This window comes from Myotis nattereri (genome assembly GCF_964212035.1).
Source record: "Myotis nattereri genome assembly, chromosome: 1".
Taxonomy (NCBI): Eukaryota; Metazoa; Chordata; class Mammalia; order Chiroptera; family Vespertilionidae; genus Myotis; species Myotis nattereri.
In genome coordinates this window covers 48,900,351-48,921,976 of record NC_138075.1, presented here as the reverse complement: position 1 = coordinate 48,921,976, position 21,626 = coordinate 48,900,351, and the positions used below count along the sequence as shown (strand labels likewise).

The 21,626-nt window shown below is 43.9% G+C and overlaps 1 protein-coding gene across 1 annotated transcript in view; it reads left to right on the top strand.

The window, feature by feature from the left end:
* The window catches only part of TLN2 (talin 2), a 428,326-nt gene that overhangs the window by 301,694 nt on the left and 105,006 nt on the right, over nucleotides 1-21,626 (top strand). The window contains exons 26-30 of the mRNA XM_081089528.1: nucleotides 604-717; nucleotides 4,259-4,393; nucleotides 6,595-6,723; nucleotides 9,157-9,259; nucleotides 20,274-20,482. Of these exons, the coding sequence (XP_080945654.1) occupies nucleotides 604-717; nucleotides 4,259-4,393; nucleotides 6,595-6,723; nucleotides 9,157-9,259; nucleotides 20,274-20,482 (690 nt within the window). The remainder of the gene's footprint in view (nucleotides 1-603; nucleotides 718-4,258; nucleotides 4,394-6,594; nucleotides 6,724-9,156; nucleotides 9,260-20,273; nucleotides 20,483-21,626) is intronic.

Sequence of the window (21,626 nt, the reverse complement as noted above, 5' to 3'; positions counted from 1 at the left end):
TTTGTTTCACTAGAAAAGAAAGATAATGCTCAGTTTTAAATGTTAAAAGTGTACAAGTTGCTTTGTTACAATAAAACTAAATGTGTACACACACACCAAAAATAAAAATAGAAGCACTGAAGTCTGCTGATAGTTCAGCGCTTCTCTCACTGTCTTCTGCTCCTGGGACCCTATGACCTGAGTTTATCCACCAGTGAATCATATAGATTCTCTGAAGTTTTCAACCCTAGTGAGCCAGGGTAGTGTGCATTGGAACTGGGGCATTCTTTTAAGGCCTCATTATGTAGAATCGTCTTCTGTTGAACATATGGGGACCTTTGGGACCGCGGGGTAGACAGAACATGTGTGGGGGAAGGGTACCCAGAGCTTCTGGGTTAGGATTCAGTGTTGGTAAGGACCCAGCTGGCTAACGATGCTGTGTAAATCCAAGGTCTGCGACAGGCATCTCCCAGGAGTGGCAGCACATCCAAAAAACATTGATCACTTGGGTCCTTGTCCACCTTGTTTTGGTAATTCACCAAACTACATACACAGACATGCATATGTATGTATATATTTTGGTAATGCTAGGTAGCTCAGTTTTAATTTTCCTGCTTCCTCTAGGCGGTGGCTGATCACATCCCTCAGCTGGTCCAGGGGGTGAGAGGGAGCCAAGCCCAAGCAGAAGACCTCAGTGCCCAGCTGGCTCTCATCATCTCCAGCCAGAACTTCCTCCAGGTAACACGGGAGCATTCACCTGGGTTGTACTCAGAGGCCCCCACACCCCACTGGGCAGGATGTGTCTTTTATCCTAAGGAGAGGAATAAGGAATTCCACAGCCACAGCGAAGTCTTTGCAGGTAGCAGACCTTGAAGGCTTCCTCCTCATGTTTGCAGTCTCAGGAGAGGTAGATCCAGCTTGGCAAAGCAAAATGCTTATATGCAGGGAAATTGCCCCAGGAGATGGCACGTAATCCATTTTTCTCAGGAGAATCACTTTCTTTCTCTCCTGTGAGAGAAAGCATGGAAGAGGTTGCAGGTTTGATTAACAGCCTAGTCCTGGGCATTGCTTTAGGTTTTCTAGTTTCCAGAATGTCTAATGCTATTATTCATGGCCAAGGAGACCAGGAATGGCGAGTGCATCTTCTTCAAAGGCATGCCAGTCTCCTATGGCAGCTGTAGAGTGAATAAGTACTGCCAGTCTTTGTGGGTGAGGGGTGGATTTAGTTTAAGGAAAGTTAAATGAAACCAGAATATGTAGTTGTGGGAAAACTCCCTTTTTACATACTTCTTATATTCAGATCTCTCAGCTCTTTCTGGCTACCTGTATCCCATAAAGAGTTCATGTGATTAGGCCATTCTCTACCTTGGCCCTGTCTAGTTGAACCTATAGTTACAGAACTCATGGTTACATACATTTGGTTAATTTTTTCAAGTGTCATAGATCCCACGTGCAGATAGAAGATAAAAAGCATGATGTATTTCTTCTCATTTTGACTACATACACAGACATGCATATGTATGTATATATTTTTAATTGAAATTCATCACATATAGACTGTTTTTCATGTTAACAAGTATATTATGAGCATTTATGATTTTGAATAACATTCTATCATCCGTCAATACTCAGTGTTTAGCTGTTTTCCTGTCATTGAACAGATAGGTTGTTTTCCATTATTTGCCATCATAGATAACCTGTGATAGGGATAGAATGAAAGTCTTCATGTGTGTTCCAGGCCTTTGCCCCCCTTCAATTATTTCCTTGGGGTAAATTTCTAGAAATAGGATTGCCATCGGCTTGCTTTTATTATTGGGACATTGAGAATTGTAGCTCGGACAGGAAGGTGTTTCTCTTTGCGTTCAGGTGGTTAGAGGTGTGTCGTCTCCCTGCTGGCAGGACTGTAGACACTGTGACAGAGCCGTGTATGCGTGTTCCGGGGTCCACTCTATCCTGCCCTCCTTTTTCCTTTCCCTTTTTCTGTTGCTTTTTGATTTTGTTATCATTGACCCATCAGATCTTGACAAGACTAAGGCAGAGTTAGAAGTAAATAGAAATGGAGTTGGCAGGTCAGAGTCTTTACATTTTAAACTTTCTTCATGCATGCTGTGAAATGCCCTTCCAGAAGGCTGAATGAATCCAAAGCTACAATTAGCAGTGTGTGGAGCACACCTTTTGATACATCTTTTTCAAGTTGGGGAATCAAGCATTTTAAAAAAATGTTTCTGCCAGTTTGCTTGGTAAAGCTCTTATTGATTGATTTTGCATTTCCTTGTTTTTCAAAATGTTATACATTTTTCAGGTTTCAATTATTTGTTTTATTATGTGACATTTTTCATGTTTTTTGAATAGTCATGCTGGTTTTTCTTAAATTCTCATGAATTCTTTTCTTTGTTTTGTAACTTTTTAAAAATCCTCACCCAAGGATATGTTTATTGATTTTAGAGAGAGGAAGGGAGAGAGAAAAATGAGAGAAAGAGAGAGAAAGAAACAGAAACAGACCGGTTGCCTCCTACACATGTCCTAACTGGGTATCTAACCTGAAACCTGGGTATGTGCCCTGACCGGGAATCAAACCTGCAATCTTTGGTGTATGGGACGATGCTCTAACTAACTAAGCCACCCAGCCAGGGCATGAATTCTTTAAATATTAATATTCATGATTTGGCAATTAGCTTTGTTACAACTTTATAAGGACATATGTATAGCCTGTGTATTAAAACCCTTAAAAGTGTGTATACTCTTTGTTCCAGAAATTCTACTTTTAAAAGTTTATTCAAAAAATTATGATCATGTACAAAATGTTAGCTACAAAGGTGTTTATCATACCATTGTTTATTATATTGGAAAATGAAAACATGCCCAACAATACAGGATTGAGAAATATTAACAGATATATACAATGTAATACTATTAGCTATTTAAAAGATAGACTATGGCCCTGGCCAGCCTTACTTAGTGATTAGAGCATTGGCCTACACACCAGAGGGTCACAGGTTCAATACCCGGTCAAGGGCATGTACCTGGGTTATAGGTTCAATCCCCGGCCCTGGTCGGGGCTCATGCAGGAGGCAGCCAATCAATGTCTCTCACATCAATGTTTCTCTCTCTCCTCCTTCCCCTTACTTCCCTCTTCCACCCTCTCTAAAAATCAATGGAAAAAATATCCTCAGGTGAGGATTAATAAAAAATTGAATATATAAAACAAGAAGTTTGAAAATCGAATAAATGTGTGATCTTATTGAAAATATATGTACAATGAGCACAGACATTTCATGCATGATGAAGTTATCCTGAGTAGTGAGAAATAAAATAGGTCATTTTATTTGTTTCATTTTTGTCTGCCTATATTTTTAGATATTTTATAATTTTTGTGACTAAAGCTTTTTTTAAAAATATGTTTTTATTGATTTGAGAGAGAAAGGGAGAGAGAGAGAGAGAGAGAGAGAAACTGATTAGCTGCCTCCTGCACGCCCCTCACTGAGGATCAAGCCCGAAACTGGGCATATGCCCTGACAGGGAATCGAACCAGTGACTTCCTGGTGCATGGGCCGACACTTAACCACAGAGCCACACTGGCCAGGCTGTCTGCCTATATTTTTAAAAAATAATCTTTGTATATATTTCAGTTAAAGAGCTATCCTGAGAAACACAAAGAATCATATTTAATAAGAAATTCTCTTTGAAATTTGTTTTAAATGAGAATTTCAAGTCACTATCCAAATTTTACCCCTTCCCCAATAACACATCCATTTATTTATTTATTTTACATTCCTAGAATGTACTGCCTAGAGCAGCGGTTCTCAACCTGTGGGCCGCGACCCCTTTTGGGGGTCGAACGACCCTTTCACAGGGGTTGCCTAAGACCATCGGAAAACACATATATAATTACATATTGTTTTTGTGATTAATCACTATGCTTTCATTATGTTCAATTTGTAACAATGAAAATACATCCTGCATATCAGATATTTACATTATGATTCATAACAGTAGCAAAATTACAGTTATGAAGTAGCAACAAAAATAATTTTATGGTTGGGGGTCACCACAACATGAGGAACTGTATTAAAGGGTCATGGCATTAGGAAGGTTGAGAACCACTGGCCTAGAGTATCTGATTTGGGGTGGGAATTTTCGGGGGGGCGGGGGCGTTATATATGGTTCTAATATTCCTTGTTTCAGGGAAAGTAAGTGATGGCTGAGATGTGGCCTTGCTCTTGGGGTCAACTCCCTTACTTTTCAGGAGCTGCCTTATGTTCTGCCCCTCTCTCTACAGCCTGGAAGCAAGATGGTGTCTTCCGCCAAAGCCGCAGTGCCCACGGTGAGCGACCAGGCTGCCGCCATGCAGCTGAGCCAGTGCGCCAAGAACCTCGCCACCAGCTTGGCGGAGCTGCGGACTGCCTCGCAGAAGGCAAGTGGGCCCCTTGTCACAGCGGTTAGCTCGTTGGGAATGGCGCTTTGAATTCCTTCCTGCTTGTGTAACCCGGGTGCTACCAGGGCCTGAGCACTGATGGGATGGGCATATTTCTTGTCCATGCGTTTGCAATACCATTAAAGATGCCCTCCGTGTACACTGGCTTTTACCACTTTTAGCCACAGTCTCCTAGAGTTATTGTTCACCTTCTGGCTACAGATGACCTTTGTTAAACTATTTTAGGTTGCACACTTCCCCCTCCTCCCATACCCTGACAAACAGTAGTCTGTTTTCAGAGTCTTAGGGGAGCCTGGTAGTTATCAGTTTCTTGGTGCTAGGTAAATTGTGGGCCAAAGCGATCATATCTCTCCCTCATCATCTTATGAACTTATAACAAATTTAGGCAGCAAATCTAGTTGTTTTGGCGAGGGGGGGAGAGGGGGAGAACATTTATATTATCTTTTTGCTCTGAAAGTTTTTCACATCTTAAATGGAAGCATTCACCTTAATAAGGTCCTCAATTGAACAGGATTAGGGATTAATGAGTTTCTGTCTCTGGAACTTATTAATTACCAGAGGCCTCATTACTACACTGTTTGATGTGGCATTACCAAGACATTCTGGCATGAATTCATTTCTCCCCACTGTAACAATCCCTGTGTAGAAACAGATAGCCGCATCCAGGAGCAAGGGAAGAAGGATAGGAGCTGAATTAATACAAACAGTGCACTGCATCACCAAAGAAAATACCCAGAGATTCAGATTATATCCAAGTAAAGTACTTTGAGCTGTGTTTCTCAAGGAGAGGTCCAGAGACCATCTGTCCTAGGGCCAGCTGGGGCACTTAGAATGCAGGTTCCTGGGCCTGGCCTCCATAGCCGAATCAGAATATCTGGGCTTAGAACCTGAACATCTGAGCTTTAAAGGCTTTTCAATGAGTCGTAGACACACGCACACCTCAAACTCCAGCTCTGGAGCAGTCAGCCTCCCCTTGGGCTCAAGGAAGACGGCCCACTGAGTGCAAGAAGACACTGAGATCTTTCAAGTATTTCTGTCCTTGTTAATCCTCACTGAGGGTATTTTCTACTGCCTTTTTAGGTAGAGTGGAAGGGAGGGAGGGAGGAGAGAGAGAGAGAGAGAGAGAGAGAGAGAGAAGCATGTAATAGACACATCAATTGGTTGCCTCCTGCATGGGCCCCGACTGGGGCCGGGGAACGAACCTGCAACTCAGGTACATGCCCTTGACCAGGAATCGAACCTGCAACCCTTCTGTGCGAGAGCCAATGCTCTGTCCATTTAGAAACACCAGCCAGGGCTCAAGTGTTTTTTTTTTACTTAGTGTAAGGGTGAAGGATACCAACTCCGGAGTCAGACTACCTGTGTTCAAATTCTGGCCTTGCCGTTGACTAATTTTGTGACCCATGCAAGTTAATGAATCTCTCTGCCCCAGTTTCCTCTCTGTGGAATACTGGCACATAGAAATTAATTAGTGTTTATTGCTGCTGTTGTTAACTATTTAAAAAGGAAAGAAATTATGATTTACCAGTATTTAACACACTGTTCCATAATTATACATGCATATAATTGATTAAGATATGTATATGGGGGTGATCAACACCTTTGGAGACCAATATTTTAAATGATCAAGAGAATAAAATTTTCTTAAAACAAATTACTAAGGAAATAAAAATCTTTCGTAGTCTTCGGTATGAAAGGATAATGGTTTATAATCTAGAAATTTATAAAGAGAATCAATGAGGTTGATAAAGCTTTGGTCCCAAGTCCTGGGTTTATTCATTCATGTCTTCTTCCCTTCCTTCATTTAAGTGCTCACCACGTGCTTCCCAGCCTCTCTGTGCACACCTACTGTGCTGGTTGCCCCATCTCCAGAACCCAGGCACAGTGAATAAGGGTCCTCTTAGTCTGAGAAGCAAATGCACTTCAGAAAAAACAGCTTCAAGGAGACTAGAAGTCTATCCAGTTGTGAGACAGACATAACTTACTATGTGAGGAAGTTAGGACTAAGGTTCTGACTGGGGATGATCTTTGCCCTCTCGGGAAATGCTTCCTGCCTGCCTCCTATTGCTGGAGTGGGACATTCACTGGGGTACGTCCAGAAGGCACGTCAGATGTTGCAAAATCCTGGGGACACTTTTTCCAAGCCAACTGTGTACGCATGTTCCCAACTCTGTCGACAGGCCCACGAAGCCTGCGGCCCTATGGAGATCGACTCCGCTCTGAGCACCGTGCAGACCCTGAAGAACGAGCTGCAGGACGCGAAGATGGCAGCCGCGGACAGCCAGCTGAAGCCGCTTCCCGGCGAGACGGTAAGGCGGGCTGGGGCCTGCCTTCTGTTCTAATCGCGTGAAGCGGTTTTCATTTTGGGGTTGGTGTGCCCGAATGTCAAACATTTTGAATGCAAAGCCGCAGAACAGCCACATTGCTTTAGAGCTGCGCTATGGTAGGGATCGCCCGAGGGCCCTGCTGCTGGTGCTGTGAGCGCCCTTCTCGGGTCTGGCTGGGCATGACCCGGCGTGTGAGATTCACCCCTCCTCTTCCTGCACAAGACACATGCCAGTGTGGAGGCCAGGGTTCTCGTCTGTGGCCTTTTTCTAAGAAGGCCAGTGCGGCTGACTAGCTGGGTTTGGAACTAGGAGTTGGGGGACATCTATAATAATGGCAACAATAAAAAGAAAACGTAATTTAAAAAAATAGATGCAGCTTGTATCATCAACTCGCTATAAAGTCTCGTCTCTCCTCTCAGGTATTTTACTAGGAAATGAGTGGCAATGAGGTTATAAAAAAAAAGTACAGGTGATACTTCCAACAATCATGTTTAAAAAACAAAACAAAACAAATGTACCTAGCAGTTTTTATGTTAGGCTACCTCCTGATGCTTATGTCAGGGTTTTCTTGGTTAAAGTTTACCAATCCTCCTCATTTATATGTACCTCCTTTACACACGACTGAACATCACTAATAAGATGCCACCGTTTATTAAGCACTGTATACACACATAAATAAAATTTGTCCTGACAGTAACCTTAATGAGCAGGTGTTGTTAACCCCATCTTAACAGCTGAGAAGACAGGTGTAGATGTGTTCACTGTTTTGTCCAGTTATCGGCAGAATAAAGGTTTGAATTAAAGCTTGTAGTCGCTCATATTGGGAGTGATCTCTTAAAACTACTGCTGCTCTTTGGGTGAACTAACACTTTTAGAATATATGGGACTTCAGGAACACCTACTTTACCATAGAGCAGTGATGGCGAACCTATGACACTCGTGTTAGAGGTGACACGTGAACTCATTTTTTTGGTTCATTTTTCTTGCTGCTCTTTGGGTGAACTAACACTTTTAGAATATATGGGACTTCAGGAACACCTACTTTACCATAGAGCAGTGATGGCGAACCTATGACACTCGTGTTAGAGGTGACACGTGAACTCATTTTTTTGGTTCATTTTTCTTTGTTAAATGGCATTTAAATATATAAAATAAATATCAAAAATATAAGTCTTTGTTTTACTATGGTTGCAAATATCAAAAAATTTCTCTATGTGACACGGCACCAGAGTTAAGTTAGGGTTTTTCAAAATGCTGACACGCCGAGCTCAAAAGGTTCGCCATCACTGCCATAGAGCAATGTCTCGAACATAAGAAGCACTCAGAAAATATTTGTCCCATCAGGCTACCCCTAATTGAAAAGACTAGGAAACTCGGGTTAAGTCACTTAACTAAAGTCACCCAGCTACTGATGACGTCAGGCTTGGCTCTAGGCCAGCAGTTTTGCAGTGTGGTCCTGGTCTCTCCCTTTGCAAACTTCTGTGGTGCAGGGAGACCAGGAGAGGCTTGCGTGACGTGAATTCTGCCTTCACATAAAATAACTGGTCAGTTAGTATGTAAGAAACACCATGTAAATTTTAAGGAAATTGTTTGCCCTTAAAAAGTGTGTGTACTGTGTTATACTGTTGGCTGTAATGGACCAGGCTCTGTTTTTCATCTGAAGGGCCTGCCTCTCTTGCAAAACCTGCGGGATTAGAAATGCACCGATTCTCTGATGCCTCTCTGCACCCTCGCAGTACACCCAGAAGTTCTCTTCCAGAACATTGTCCTCATCTAGTAATCAAGTAATTACCCAGACCCCAGGCCTTCACTGACTTTGTTCCCTGAATTATTTATTCCGTTTACAAAGCAAGATGACATGCTGTTCATGGGAAGCAAGCACTTTGCCCATTTTCATAATCTCATTTACCACTCCAAACCTCCATTTCTATTGCATTTCCTTCTGGTTAGAGCTCCTCAAAGTATAATGATCAAATTGAGCAATGTTAATGGTCCCACAGGCCAGGAAGGTGGTACCGCTGGATGTCTGCCCGTTTCCTGCCAAGGGATAATTAATTCTCACTAAGGATTTGTTGCAGACTTTCTAAATTAGCTCTAAAGGATAATACTAATAGCTACCATTTGTTGAGTATGTACATTAATTCTCTGCACACCTTCTGAGCTAGGTATTACCATCTTAAGAAGCTGAGGCTTGGAGAGGTTCGTAACTTACCTAATCCCTCATAGTTCGCGCTTGGAGCAGGGGAGCAGGGTCCTCTCCCCCTCCCCCCGCCATCACCCCACTTCTTTGCGCCACTAGTGCATTTGTTGGGAAAGAGCTAAGGCCCTGAGTTTGGTCTGCATTATTTTTATGCTAAGATTTCATTGGGTATGTTTTTTCTTCTAAGTTCCCTCCCCGCTTGAATATTCTTGCAGCTGGAAAAATGTGCTCAGGACCTGGGAAGTACATCTAAAGCGGTGGGCTCCTCCATGGCGCAGCTCCTGACCTGTGCTGCTCAAGGCAATGAGCACTACACAGGTGAGACTCACGCCCGTCCCGATGCCATGCAGACTGCCGGGTGGGAATTCATTGACATTACGGTGAACCTGACTTTTTTTTTAGCAGCTCAACACCGTTTTCAAGGACTTTCCACATGCTTGTTACTTGGCTTAATGCTCTGCACACAAAAACCTAATAAAATATGACCACCCCCAAAAAACTATTAGTGGATCATACCCCTATTAGACTATAAGCAAACAGTAATTATAAACTTCTGGGACTACCTGCGCATGACTCTTGAAATCTCACTAAAGAAAAGGGGGGCAAAAAGTTCAAAGAGAATAAAAGAGGAGATTACAACAAATAAGATATCAATGAAATTTTCAACGATGGAAGGAGATAGATCAGTAATAACTGAAAGAGCCAAATAAATAAAAGCCTCAAGGTCTGCAGGGAGAGGGGCGATTGAGTACTGGAGACGGCAGGAGTACACTGTAAGGAACAGATTGTGTAGTGACCCACTTTAGGAAAAACTCCAGGTTGTAAAAGAAAGGAAATGTTCGTGTAGTCAGAAGTAGACCCAGGAGGACATCTATAGCTATCTGAAATGGAAACAGGAGTTTCAATGTAAGCCCATTGCTTGAAAACATGACATTAATCAGAAGAAAGCATAAAGAACTGAGTGGCTCTAGGAGTAGGAATCGGGGAGGAGTGGGTATGGATTGTTGCTTTTGTTATTCTGTGCCACTGCTTGACGTTTTTTGTTTGTTTGAGATATACATTGCTCTTGAAGTAACTATACATCCAGAAGAGAGCATGCATCCTAAATGTATACCTTTATGACTTATCACAAATATAATGCACCCCCAAACCACCATCAAGATCAAGTAATGGAACATTTTCAGCAGCTCAGTGGCATTGCTGGGTCATGGACTGTGCAGCTATTCGGCTAAGCTCCTTCCAGCAGTAACGAAGGACCCAGTTGTCCTGTAGCCTTGTCACCACTTGGTGTTGTCAGCCATGGCCATTCTGCTGAGTGTGGAGCAGCGGCACATTGTGGTTTGAATTTGTGTTTCCCTGAGGAATGGTGCAGCTGAGGACCTTTTCATTGGCCATTTGGTTAACTTCTTTTGTGAAGTGCCTGTTCATGTCTTTTGTACATTTTTAAAAATTTGAATTTTCTATCCTTTTCTTATTTGTTTGTATGAATTCCATGTGGCTTAGGTATATTCTTGTGTCTTGGCTTACCTTTTCACTCTCATAAAGGTGTTTGCTGAAAAACAAAATTTAAATTTTAAAATAGTCCAATTTACACTTCTTTTCCTTTATGGTTAGTACTTTTTCCTTTAAGTTAGTACTTAAAATTATGCCTCTCCAATAATCATGAAGATATTCTCCTCTGTTACAGTCTAGAACAGGGGTAGGCAAACTTTTTGACTTGAGGGCCACAATGGGTTCTTAAACTGGACCGGAGGGCTGGAACAAAAGCATGGATGGAGTGTTTGTGTGAACTAATATAAATTCAAAGTAAACATCATTACATAAAAGGGTACGGTCTTTTTTTTTTTTTTTTTTTTAGTTTTATTCATTTCAAATGGGCCGGATCCGGCCCGCGGGCCGTAGTTTGCCCACGGCTGGTCTAGAAGTTTTATTGTTTTACTTCTTACATTTAGAAGTGTAGTCAATCTGGAATTAAGTTTTGTAGACGTGCAAATAGGGTCCTACTTTAGTTTTTTCCCCACATGCTTATGCATTTGACCCAGCACTACTCTTTGAAACCCAGTAGTCTTTAGTGGCACTTTATTATAAATTAAACTAGAGGCCCAGTGCACAAAAATTTGTGCACTCAGGGGGGGGGGGGGAAATCCCTCAGCCCGGCCTGTGCCCTCTCGCAGTCTGGGACCCCTCAGGGGATGACCACCTGCTGGCTTAGGCCTGCTCCCTGGAGGATTGGGCCTAAGATGGCAATCAGACATCCCTCTGGCAGCCCAGCAGCCCTCAGGAGATGTCCACTTGCCAGCGGGGAGCAGGCCTAAGCTGCAGTCGGACATCCTTAGTGCTGCTGAGGAGGCAGGAGAGGCTCCCACCACCACTGCTGTACTGGCAGCCATCAGCCTGGCTTGTGGCTGAGCAGAGCTCCCTCATGTGGGAGTGCACTGACCATCAGAGGGCAGCTCCTGCATTGAGCGTCTGCCCCCTGGTGCTCAGTGTGTGTCATAGTGACCAGTCATTCCCAGTCTTTCTGCTGTTAGGGTCAGTTTGCATATTACCCTATTACTATATAGGATAGAGGCCTGGTGCACAGGTGGGGGCCGGCTGGTTTGCCCTGAAGGGTGTCCCAGATCAGGGTGGGGGTCCCGCTGGGGTGCCTGGTCAGCCTGGATGACGGGCTGATGGCTGTTTTCACTGGTCACACCCCCTTCAGGGTGTGGGTCCCCACTGGGGCGCCTGGCCAGTCTGGGTGAGGGACTGAGGGCCGTTTTCAGGCTGGCCAGTGACTGAAGCTCCCAGCCTCTCCTTTTTTTCTTTTTTTTTTATTCTGGAATTTATTTACCTTCTACAATTGAAACTTTGTTGCCGTCACTGGAGCTGAGAGCCGGCTCCTGCTCACTCCAGCTCTGAGGCCACAGCCTGCTGGAGCAGGTATCTGGGGTTTGTTTAGCTTCTTGAAACTTTGTTGCCATCACTGAACCTGAGAGCCGGCTCCTGCTTGCTCCAGCTCTGAGACCACAGCCTGCTCAAAGCAGGGATCTGGGTTTTTTTTAGCTTCTATAATTGAAACTTTGTTGCTTTTGGAGCTCAGAGCCGGGCCGCGGCACGCGGGGAACCTTGGCTTCCTCCATCACTGGAGCAAGCAAGCCTTCTGCTCACTTCAGCTGTGTGGCTGCTGGCCGCCATCTTGGTTGGGTTAATTTGCATATCTCACTGATTAGCCAATGGGAGGCGTAGCAAAGGTATGGTCAATTACCATGTTTGTCTATTATTAGATAAGATGAGTACATGTATGTGCAATTCGGTCTCTGTACCTTTGTTTCTTTTCCATTGCTTTAATTGCCTGTTCTTAGTATCACACTTTACTAATTACTACAGTTTTATATATACTGAGTGTTAATATCTAATAATGTAAGTCCTCCAACACTGTTGTTCTTCCTCAGGTTAGTATTGACTATTCTTGGCCCTCCATATTCCACATCAGTTCTAGAATCAGCCTGTCAGTTTCTACCCACCCACCCCAAATACCCTGTGTTTTTTTTAATTGAAGTTATATGAATCAGTTTGGGGAAAATGACAAATTATTGACTTTTTATCACAGTCTTCTAATCTGTGAATGGGTTATGTTCTTCCATTTATTTAGATTTTCCTTTCTCTCAGTACTGTTATATAGTTTTCTGCATAGACTCTTTTTCATTATAGTGTGCATGATGCATCCTTTCCCATCCTTTTACTTTGAACTTTTCTGAGTGCTTATATTTAATGTATATCCTGTCAGTATCATGTAGCTGCTCTTTGGTGGAGGGAGAAGTTCTTACTTTGTGTGACAATCTTTTTTACCTAATTGGGATATTTGATCTATTTACATATACTGCAATTACTGATCATATTGGAGTTTGATTCTACCATCCTACTATTTTCTTTATGTTCTAGCTGTTCTAGGTTCCTTTTTCTCCCCTTTCTTGCTTTCTTTCAGATTTATATGTATTTGTTCTATTCTATTTCTCTCCCTTTGATTAACTTGTTAGTTGTACATTCATTGAGTATTACAGTTTTTTAAAGTCTAATATAATTTACCATGTTTACCTCTTTCCAGACAGTGCAAGAATCTTGTGACACTTAAATTATATTTACATTTTTTCCAACTCATTCATTGCTGTGTGTTTTAATTCCACATACATTTTAATCTCCTCAATTCAGTCTCAATATTGCTTCATGCAGTAGGTATAGATTGATTCACTCCAATGTTTATCTCCATTGCTCTTCCTATATCTCTCTGTTCTTCCACCTGGGCTTATTTCCATTCTACATGAAGACCTTCTTTCATTATTCCCTTTACTCTGAGTCTACTGTGACCAATTCCTTCAGTTTTTGTTTTTCTAAAAATGTCTTTGTTTAGCCTTTAATTTTGGTGGATAATTTCAATTATTATAAAATTTTAGGTTGGCAGTTATTTTCTTCCAGCCTTTGAAGATGTTATTCCATTGTCCTCTGGCTTCCTTTATTTCTCTTGTGAAGTCAGCTGTCAGTTTACTCTTCTAAAGGTAATGTGATTTTATTTTTCCCCTCTACTTGCTCTTTGAATTTTCTCAGCCTTTGATTTTCAAGCAATGTCCCCAGAGGAATTTTCCTGCATATTTATCCTGCTTCGGGTTGTAGTACTCCTTAAAAGTGGGATTTGTTGTCTTACCAAAGCTTTTTTTTTTAACCTTTCAACCATTATATCTTCAAATATTGCTTCTGCTCCCCCTCCCCTTTTTTTGTCTTCTTTGTAGAGTTCAGTTACCACTTAAGTTAGTCATTTTCACTGTTTGGTGTGTCTCCTATGCTCTTTTCTATATTTTCCATAATTTTTCTTATTATTGTTTTTAATCCTCCCCTAACGATATGTTTTTTATTTATTTTAGAGAGGGAGGAAGGGACACACACACACACACTGATGTGAGAGAGAAACATTGACTGGTTGCCTCCCATATGTGCCCTGACTGGTATCGAACCCACAACCTAGGCAGGTGCTGTGACTGAAAATTGAACCTATAAGCTTTTGGTGTACAGGACAATGCTCCAACTGACTGAATCACCCAGCCAGGATACACCTTGTCTTCTTTATGTTCATTCTTGATTTTTTCTTTTGATTTATCTGCAGCTCATGATTCTTCTCTTTAGTTGTGTCTATTCTGCTTTCATCCCCTTCTGTGGAGTTTTTTATTTTAAACATCATATATTTCAGCATTATTAGAGCCATTTGATTATTTTCTTATCGTTTCCATTTCCCTGCTGGAACTCTCTATCTTATCATCGAATTTCTTCAACATCTTTATCGCAGTTATTAAATGTCCAGTTCCAATAATTCCAATATCAGAATCATGTATAGACCTGTTTGTATTGTCCGGGTTTTTTCTCCTCTTTGTTTTCAGCCATTGGTCTTTACCTCCTGGTGTGAGATATATATCTATATATCTACATATCTATATATTTATATAGATCTATATCTATCTATCAATCATCTATCTATCTATCTATATTGCTAATCATTGGCATTTACATTGTAGAGATAATTTGAGGCTCCAGCTTGTGTTTCTTTCCGTACAGAGGATTATTCTTTGCTCCCAGCAGGTGGTTAAGATAGGGGCAGATCACCGTAATATGAGGAGGGACTGAACTGATTGGAGATAGTGCAGTCTATTTCCAGCTTTCCTTTTAGCGGGGAGTCCTTTGTGCCTTCCATCCAAACATCTGTGGTGTCTGTTTCTTGGGCTCAGAACTGTGCTTTTTTTATCTTCCCAGACCCATGAGATTTCAGGAAGCTCTGCTCAGCTTCTCAGCTTCTGGACGATAGTTTACAAATTTAAAAATGCCTTGAGGGCAAATGCAACATTGCACTCACTTCTCTGTGCTTTCATTCTTGGTTTACTCATCAAGGTAAAGCTCATGCCTTGGTGTCTTTACAATGCCTTCAAACAGATGTTTTTGTATGTATGTTTTTCCAGTGTTTCTAGTGGTTTTTCTGAGAGATGGTTCATCTGCAATAAGTTATTCGGCCATTACTATAAGCAAAATCCTCTTTCATTTTTAAAATAGCTATGTGCATTTATTGCTTGGAAAATAAGAGCACAGTAAGAGTTATGGCACAGCATAATATAGTACCTGCAAAGAAAGGAATGTACAGTTCTGTTAATGGGAGGGTAAGGGACATTTTCAGAGTAGAATTGACACCTGGGGTTTTAAGGATTGTTTAGGGCTCATTAAGCATTCAAGGAGAAGAAAAAGCATATATAAATTCTTAAAAGCATAGAGCATAGGAGAGGTTTAAGTTTCAAGAATTTCTAAACTTTCCTGAAACCTTGCCAGAATTTGTCTGGATGATGAAATGCATTGTTAATGGAGCAAAGACTGCTTTACACCTTACATCATCTGACACTGATAACATTCAGGATGACAGACTGTCTCGCTGGTGTCTGGAAAACCACCTAAAGGTAGCGCCATTCATTTTGGCAGTGGGAACAGCACCTATGAAGTCCCAAAGGTGAGAGAGAAAGGAAGGCTGACCAAATGAACTGAGAAAGGGTCCAGCAAAAGGCAAGGAGGGGAGGCATGAGAGGATAAGGCTGGAAAGGTAGGCTGGGGGGTCCGATCCTAAAGGCCTCCTACGCCAATTTGAGTCATTTGAAATCTAACCTAAGAGCATGTGAAAACATTGAAGAGTTTTCCCCCACGGATACCATTTACATTGCCTTTTAGGGAAGTTGCTCTTCCTCTTGTGGGCAAATAAGTTGGAGGGAAACAAAGTTGGAGGCAGGGAGACCAGTGAGAAGGCTGTTGCATGCATCCGCATGGGGGATTGTCGTGAAGGCGAAGAGGCGGGTTAAAGAGAGACCTGACCGTTGGTGACTGGCTGGGAGTGGCAGGATGGGAGTAAGGAAGGACAGCTTGTACCACGGCCTGATAGGTGAACGAGGAGATGTTGGAATCCCTGCGATGGAAATGCGGGACCATTGGCGGACATGCTGGATGCCAGGTTCACTTCAGATGCTCTCCGTTTGAAGTGCCTGCAGCATATCCAAGTAGAAGTACCCATTAGGCAGCTAATATTTGCCTCTGGACCTCGGTAGAGAAGTCTGGGCTAGAGATGAAGATGTGTTAATGTTTAATGAAATTATAATGATTGAAACGGTGGAGATATATTTGCCTGGGGGGGTGGGGGGAGTGGTAGGGTGAGAAAAGTTTATCAGATGGAACCATGAGGAGCTCAAATATACTGAAGAAGGCCGAGCAATAGAAACCTTCAAAAGAAATGAGAACATGCAGCCCTGGAGAGAGGAAACTCGGAGAGAGGGATGTCTCTAGAGCTAGAGAGGTAGTTGCTGCCCAGACAGTTACCTACGAGAGACTTAAGGAACACCCACTGGCTTTAGGAAGAACAGGGCCCTGCTCTCCCTGTTGAAGGCAGGAAAGTTAAAGAATGGGTGGGAAGCAAGGAGAGAGAGCGAATGGCAGCCTCGCTCTGGGCCTCAGTTCCCTGGTCCACGGTCAAGGTGTGTGGGACTCAGAAGTTACAGAAGCTGCCACAGGGCCGGATTCTAACGCAGACGTGCGTTTGTTTGGCCAGTGCAGTATTCCAAATGTATTTCTGATCAGCCAGATACAATTCCATAGGCAGATGCCTTTCCACATCCCTTGGGACAGATGAAAACTCTGTCATGCTTGGTTTTAACCTTGTGAGTTTGCTATGTGATCTAATGCTGTCTACACACAATCTACATGAATTCTGATCAAGAATAACAACAACAACAACAAAATCCCACTATCTTTTATATCACGGACGTGGCTTCTTAAGACTCTGTTACCGAATATAATTTAAGACCCAGGAGACAAGAATTCTGGGGAAGTGATGTGTGTCTTCAAAGGACTGTGGGTTTGAAACAGTGGCCGGCTTTCCTGTTTTCCACGGCAGCTCCGGCACGGTAATGCGCGCCTGACTGTGGAGCAGTCTCATTTGGAGGGTGGTGTTTGCTAGAGGACCAGCTCTGACGATTCTCTTCCTTACTTTGAGGATGCTGCTGTGAAATCTGCCATGGACAGCCCAAGATGTTCCCTGGGCTCCCAGCCTCTGGCGGCCTTGTTCCATCCTTTTGATGGTGTGGCCTCCTCTTCCTGGGAAACCTGATCCCTCCAAAGAGAACCCGGAATGTGCCCTGAGATTTCATGCTGAGTCCTTGGTAGAAAACATGTGGATGGACAAGCATCAGCTTGCAGAACTCCATTCCTCTGGTTTCTGCCCTTTTAAAAAAATGGTCTTGTTTCAGTAAATGACTTTTGCATAAACATGACTTTCCTTATTGTATATGATAAATGTTTTTATTCTTCCAAAGTCATATACACCTCTAATAGAAATGGATTCAGTTCATACAACAAAGAGAAGGGATCTAAAAGCCACAGGCTACGATTTTCAACAGTTAAAGCTGTGATCTCAGCTTCCCCTAACACTTGTGGGAAACTGAGGCAACAGTCTAGGCCGCCTAGCTAACGAGCAGCAGAGCCAGAGCTAGGTGAGGTCTTAACCACACCTCCTTTGCAGCCCTTCTGCACAGGGAATCCTTCCAGCCTGGGCCCGAGCTTAACCGTAAAGTAGAATGGCTGTTTTACGCAGCTTGCTTCTCTCCGCCACCTTCGCTTTATTATCTTCGTGTTTTCTCTCCTGGCCTTCTCCTCTGCCTCAGAAAGCACTTTGTTCAAAATCTTTGATTCTGCGTGTTGCACATGGAAGTGCCATGTGAGAAGCGGTGGACTGCGGTTTTGTAACCTGCCTTGCTTAGGTTGTAGAGTTATGTCCCAGCTGTGTGGCTTACTAAACATTTACAGGTCAGCAAGTCTGCAGTGCTGTACAGTTGTCTTGTTTTCTGGAGCTGGGCCTTTTGCACTCTTCATTGTGTTATAGGCCCTCATCATCCTCAGCAAGAAGAGGACCACCCGCTGTGTCTGTTGATTCAGTCAAAGCAATGGCTGGTAAAGGCCACACGCAGTGGCCCCCAGAGACCGTCCAGCCAAAGCCTTTAGAAAAAATTGATTTGCGTATTTTTCATGCCGATGTTATATGCTTTAACAAGATCCCTCATTGTTCTCTATCTCAGAGAGCACTGTGCAGAGAGTCTGACCTCAGGTCTGGCTCTGGTGCTGCCTCTAAAAGCGTGTTCATGGACAAGCGCTGGGCCTCGTCTATGAAACGGTTCAGAGATGAGCTCTAAGGTCGGCTCTTCTGTAGCTCTCGGGATTCTCAGGTGCCTTTGTCACGTGCTCTGGCATTTCCAGTCTGCGTCCTCTTCTTGGGTTGCAAAGGACTAGGTGCCGTGTAGGAAGGCTCATGTTCATCCTGCAGGAAGTGGCGCCAGAGTTTTTAAGGAGCAGTTTATACTCGTAGTTTATCACCAAATCCCAGCATCTGTAGGAGTGAATTGAAAGGTGAACAGGCCTCTCACAAAAGAGGAGATCCCAATGGCCATTAAGTGAGAAAGTGCTCAATATCATTACTCACTAGAGATATAAAAATTAATCCTCAGTGAGAGGCACCTGCACACCCACCAGAATGGCTAAAGTAAAAAATCTGACAATAGCAAGTTTCACCTAGGATGCAGAGCAACTGGAACTCTCATACATTGCTGGTGGAGTGCATCATGGTAAAAAACATTATGAAAAAAAAGCTTTGTAGTACTTCTAAACTTACACTTACTCTGTGACCCAGCAATTGTGTTTCTATGTTTATATTTTAAAAAAACAATTCCATATGTCAACCTAAATGCATGTACAAGAACTTTCTTGGTAGCTTTATTTATAGTAGCCCAAACAGGAAACAATCCAAATGTCCATCAGCAGAAGAATGCATAAACAGATGTTGATGTGTTCATGTAAATGGAATACTACACATCAAGAAAACGGAATGAACGGCTATGGGTAACAACATGGGTGACTCTCACAGCATTATGGTCCGAGAAAGAAACCAGATATAAAAGGATGCATACTGTGTGGTTCCATCAACGTGGAGTTTAAGAACAGGTAGAACCAGGCAAAAGTGATAGAAACTAGAATAGCAACGACCTCTGGTGTGAGAGGACATTGACTGGGAAAGGGCACGAGTGATGCGATTGTTCTATGTCTCCATCTGGAGGACAGATATATGTAGATGGATACTCAAGTAGAAAGTCACTGAGCTGCCCATGGAGACATGTTCACTTATTGTATACTAGGGGGCCCAATGCACGAATTGGTGCACCTTGAAAGGAACTGTGGACCGCGAGGCAGCGGTGGGCACAGGGGCGGGTCTTGGCCCATCCTCCACACTCCCGCCCTGCCCCTCCTGCCACCGCCCCGGCACCCAGGTCTGCTGGCAGCCTCGCTCCCGCCACCGCCGCCGCTGCTCCTACATGCTGGTGGGGCCCACTCGCACCCGCTGATGGTGTGGAGCAATTGGGGCCAGCACCAGCAGCGGGTGTGAGCAGGGCCAGTGCCATTAGTGAGTGTGAGTGGCGGCTGCTGTCTGATCACCCCTCAGGAGCAGGGGTAGGTGGAGAAGCCCTCGGGGCTGTCAGGGCAGGCAGCCGCCACTTGCACCTGCTGACAGCCCCAAGTGATGGGACTGGCACCAGGCATTGGCAATGGGTGTGAGTGGCGGCTCCTGCGCGGCCGGCCACGGGTGCAAACAGGACCGGCACCGGCAGCAGGTACAAATGCCGGGCGGGACCGCAGCATGTGGGAGCAAAAAATTTTCAGTAACCACCAGAGGCTTGCCCCAATGACAGCAACTGGTGCCCCACCTTTGTCTTGCACCCCTGTTCACCTGCTCCACTATCCCACCATGGCCAACACCCACGATGTTCCTCACTCTGCCACCTGCTGCCAACACCTGCCATGTTCTGCGCACGCCCCCTGGTTGTCAACGCACATCATAGCAACTGGTTGTTCAGTTGTTTCACCGTCCGGTCTATTTGCACATTAGGGTTTTATATATATAGATAAGCTTATGCCCCAGTCAAAACAATTGAGAAGAAAGGTGGGTTTGAATGAGTCGCCTGTGTGTGATCCCATGCACTTGGTGTTCTGGGTCTAGGAGCAATGGGCCAGTGGGAGTGAGGGGAACCAGAGGGAAATAGCTTTCAGCATGGCATTTGTTAGAATATCTCTCTTGGATTGGTCCAGAGCCAGTGGTGTGGGCGACTTCTTTGAGAAGCACAGCAATTCAAATTTTATAATAAGGAATCTGGATCTCAGGTGTGCCACTCTTCTTTCTAGGTGGCTCCAGTCTAGAGGTTTACTCCCAAGTATGACTTTAGATGGCTTTTATCCACAGGGGTGGCAGCTAGAGAGACGGCCCAAGCTCTGAAGACACTGGCCCAGGCTGCCCGTGGAGTGGCTGCATCGACGAGTGACCCCGCAGCTGCACACGCCATGTTAGATTCTGCTCGCGATGTGATGGAGGGCTCGGCCATGCTCATCCAAGAAGCCAAGCAGGCCCTGATTGCTCCTGGAGATGCGGAGAGTCAGCAGAGGCTGGCCCAGGTGAGGCCCGGAATGGTGGTCGTCACTAAAGTGGATGTGTCAGCAGGCTTCCTCCTGGGCATTCCTCTGGTGCGAACACTTACTCAGTGGGTGTTTCCAGGACCTTCCAAAGTACCATAACAATGCTGCCCTTACCTACATAATACTCACTTTTGAAAAAAAAAAAATAGTATTTTTTTATTGATTTCAGAGAGAGAGAGAGAGAGAGAGAGAGAGATAGAAACATCAATGATGAGAGAATTACTGATTGTCTGCCTCCTGCACACCCCCTACTGGGGATCAAGCCTGAAACCCGGACATGTGCCCTGTCCAGGAATCAAACCCTGACCTCCTGGTTCATAGGTCGACGCTCAACCACTGAGCCACACCAGCCAGGCCTTAATACCTACTTTAGTACGTCTTGCCTAGTAGCCAACATAATGTACCAACAGAGAGTATGGGGGACTTTACTTTGTTGAAATCTGCCCTTGGAGCTTTAGGAGTCAGGACACAACCTGTTTGCTTTGGGCCTACATATGCTCAAGGGTATTCTGCTTCCTGGCCTGGGAGATAAGGTGGATGTACTTGCTCTGACCATTCGGAGTTTTAAACTCTGACTCTCTCCTGCCTCTTAGGAGGAGTCTTCAACTACCTGATGCACCTAGTTGGCTAGAGACCATCTGGGCGAAGTTCTACACCAGTCACTAGGAAGAAGATGCTTTAGATTATTTGTTTGCAGGTAGTTTTATTGCGCGCTAACAGGTGGCGTGGGCCATTTTTGCTAATTTTTTGCGCAAATGGCAACGTTCAGTAAAATTACGATAACTTTAGTTTACGTATTTATACGTTACCCGCATTCTACTGCTAGTCTATAAAAAAACGTATTAATACGTGTCCCACGCTCTACTACACTGGTAGAACGTATAAATACGTAAAACGTATAAATACGTTTCCCACATACAATGTGTTAAAGGGATTGGCATAACCCACATCTTAAAGTCTTGCCCTTTAACTGAGGATACCAAAGAGTACAAACAGGGAGCCCTCACACATGCTTGAAAGGCATCCTGTGGGCACCTCCAGGTGGGTCTGGAAGTGCTCTGAGCGGGCTACCTGCCCTCGGGCAGTGAGGCTTGGGGCTGATGACTCAGAGGGTCACTGAGCA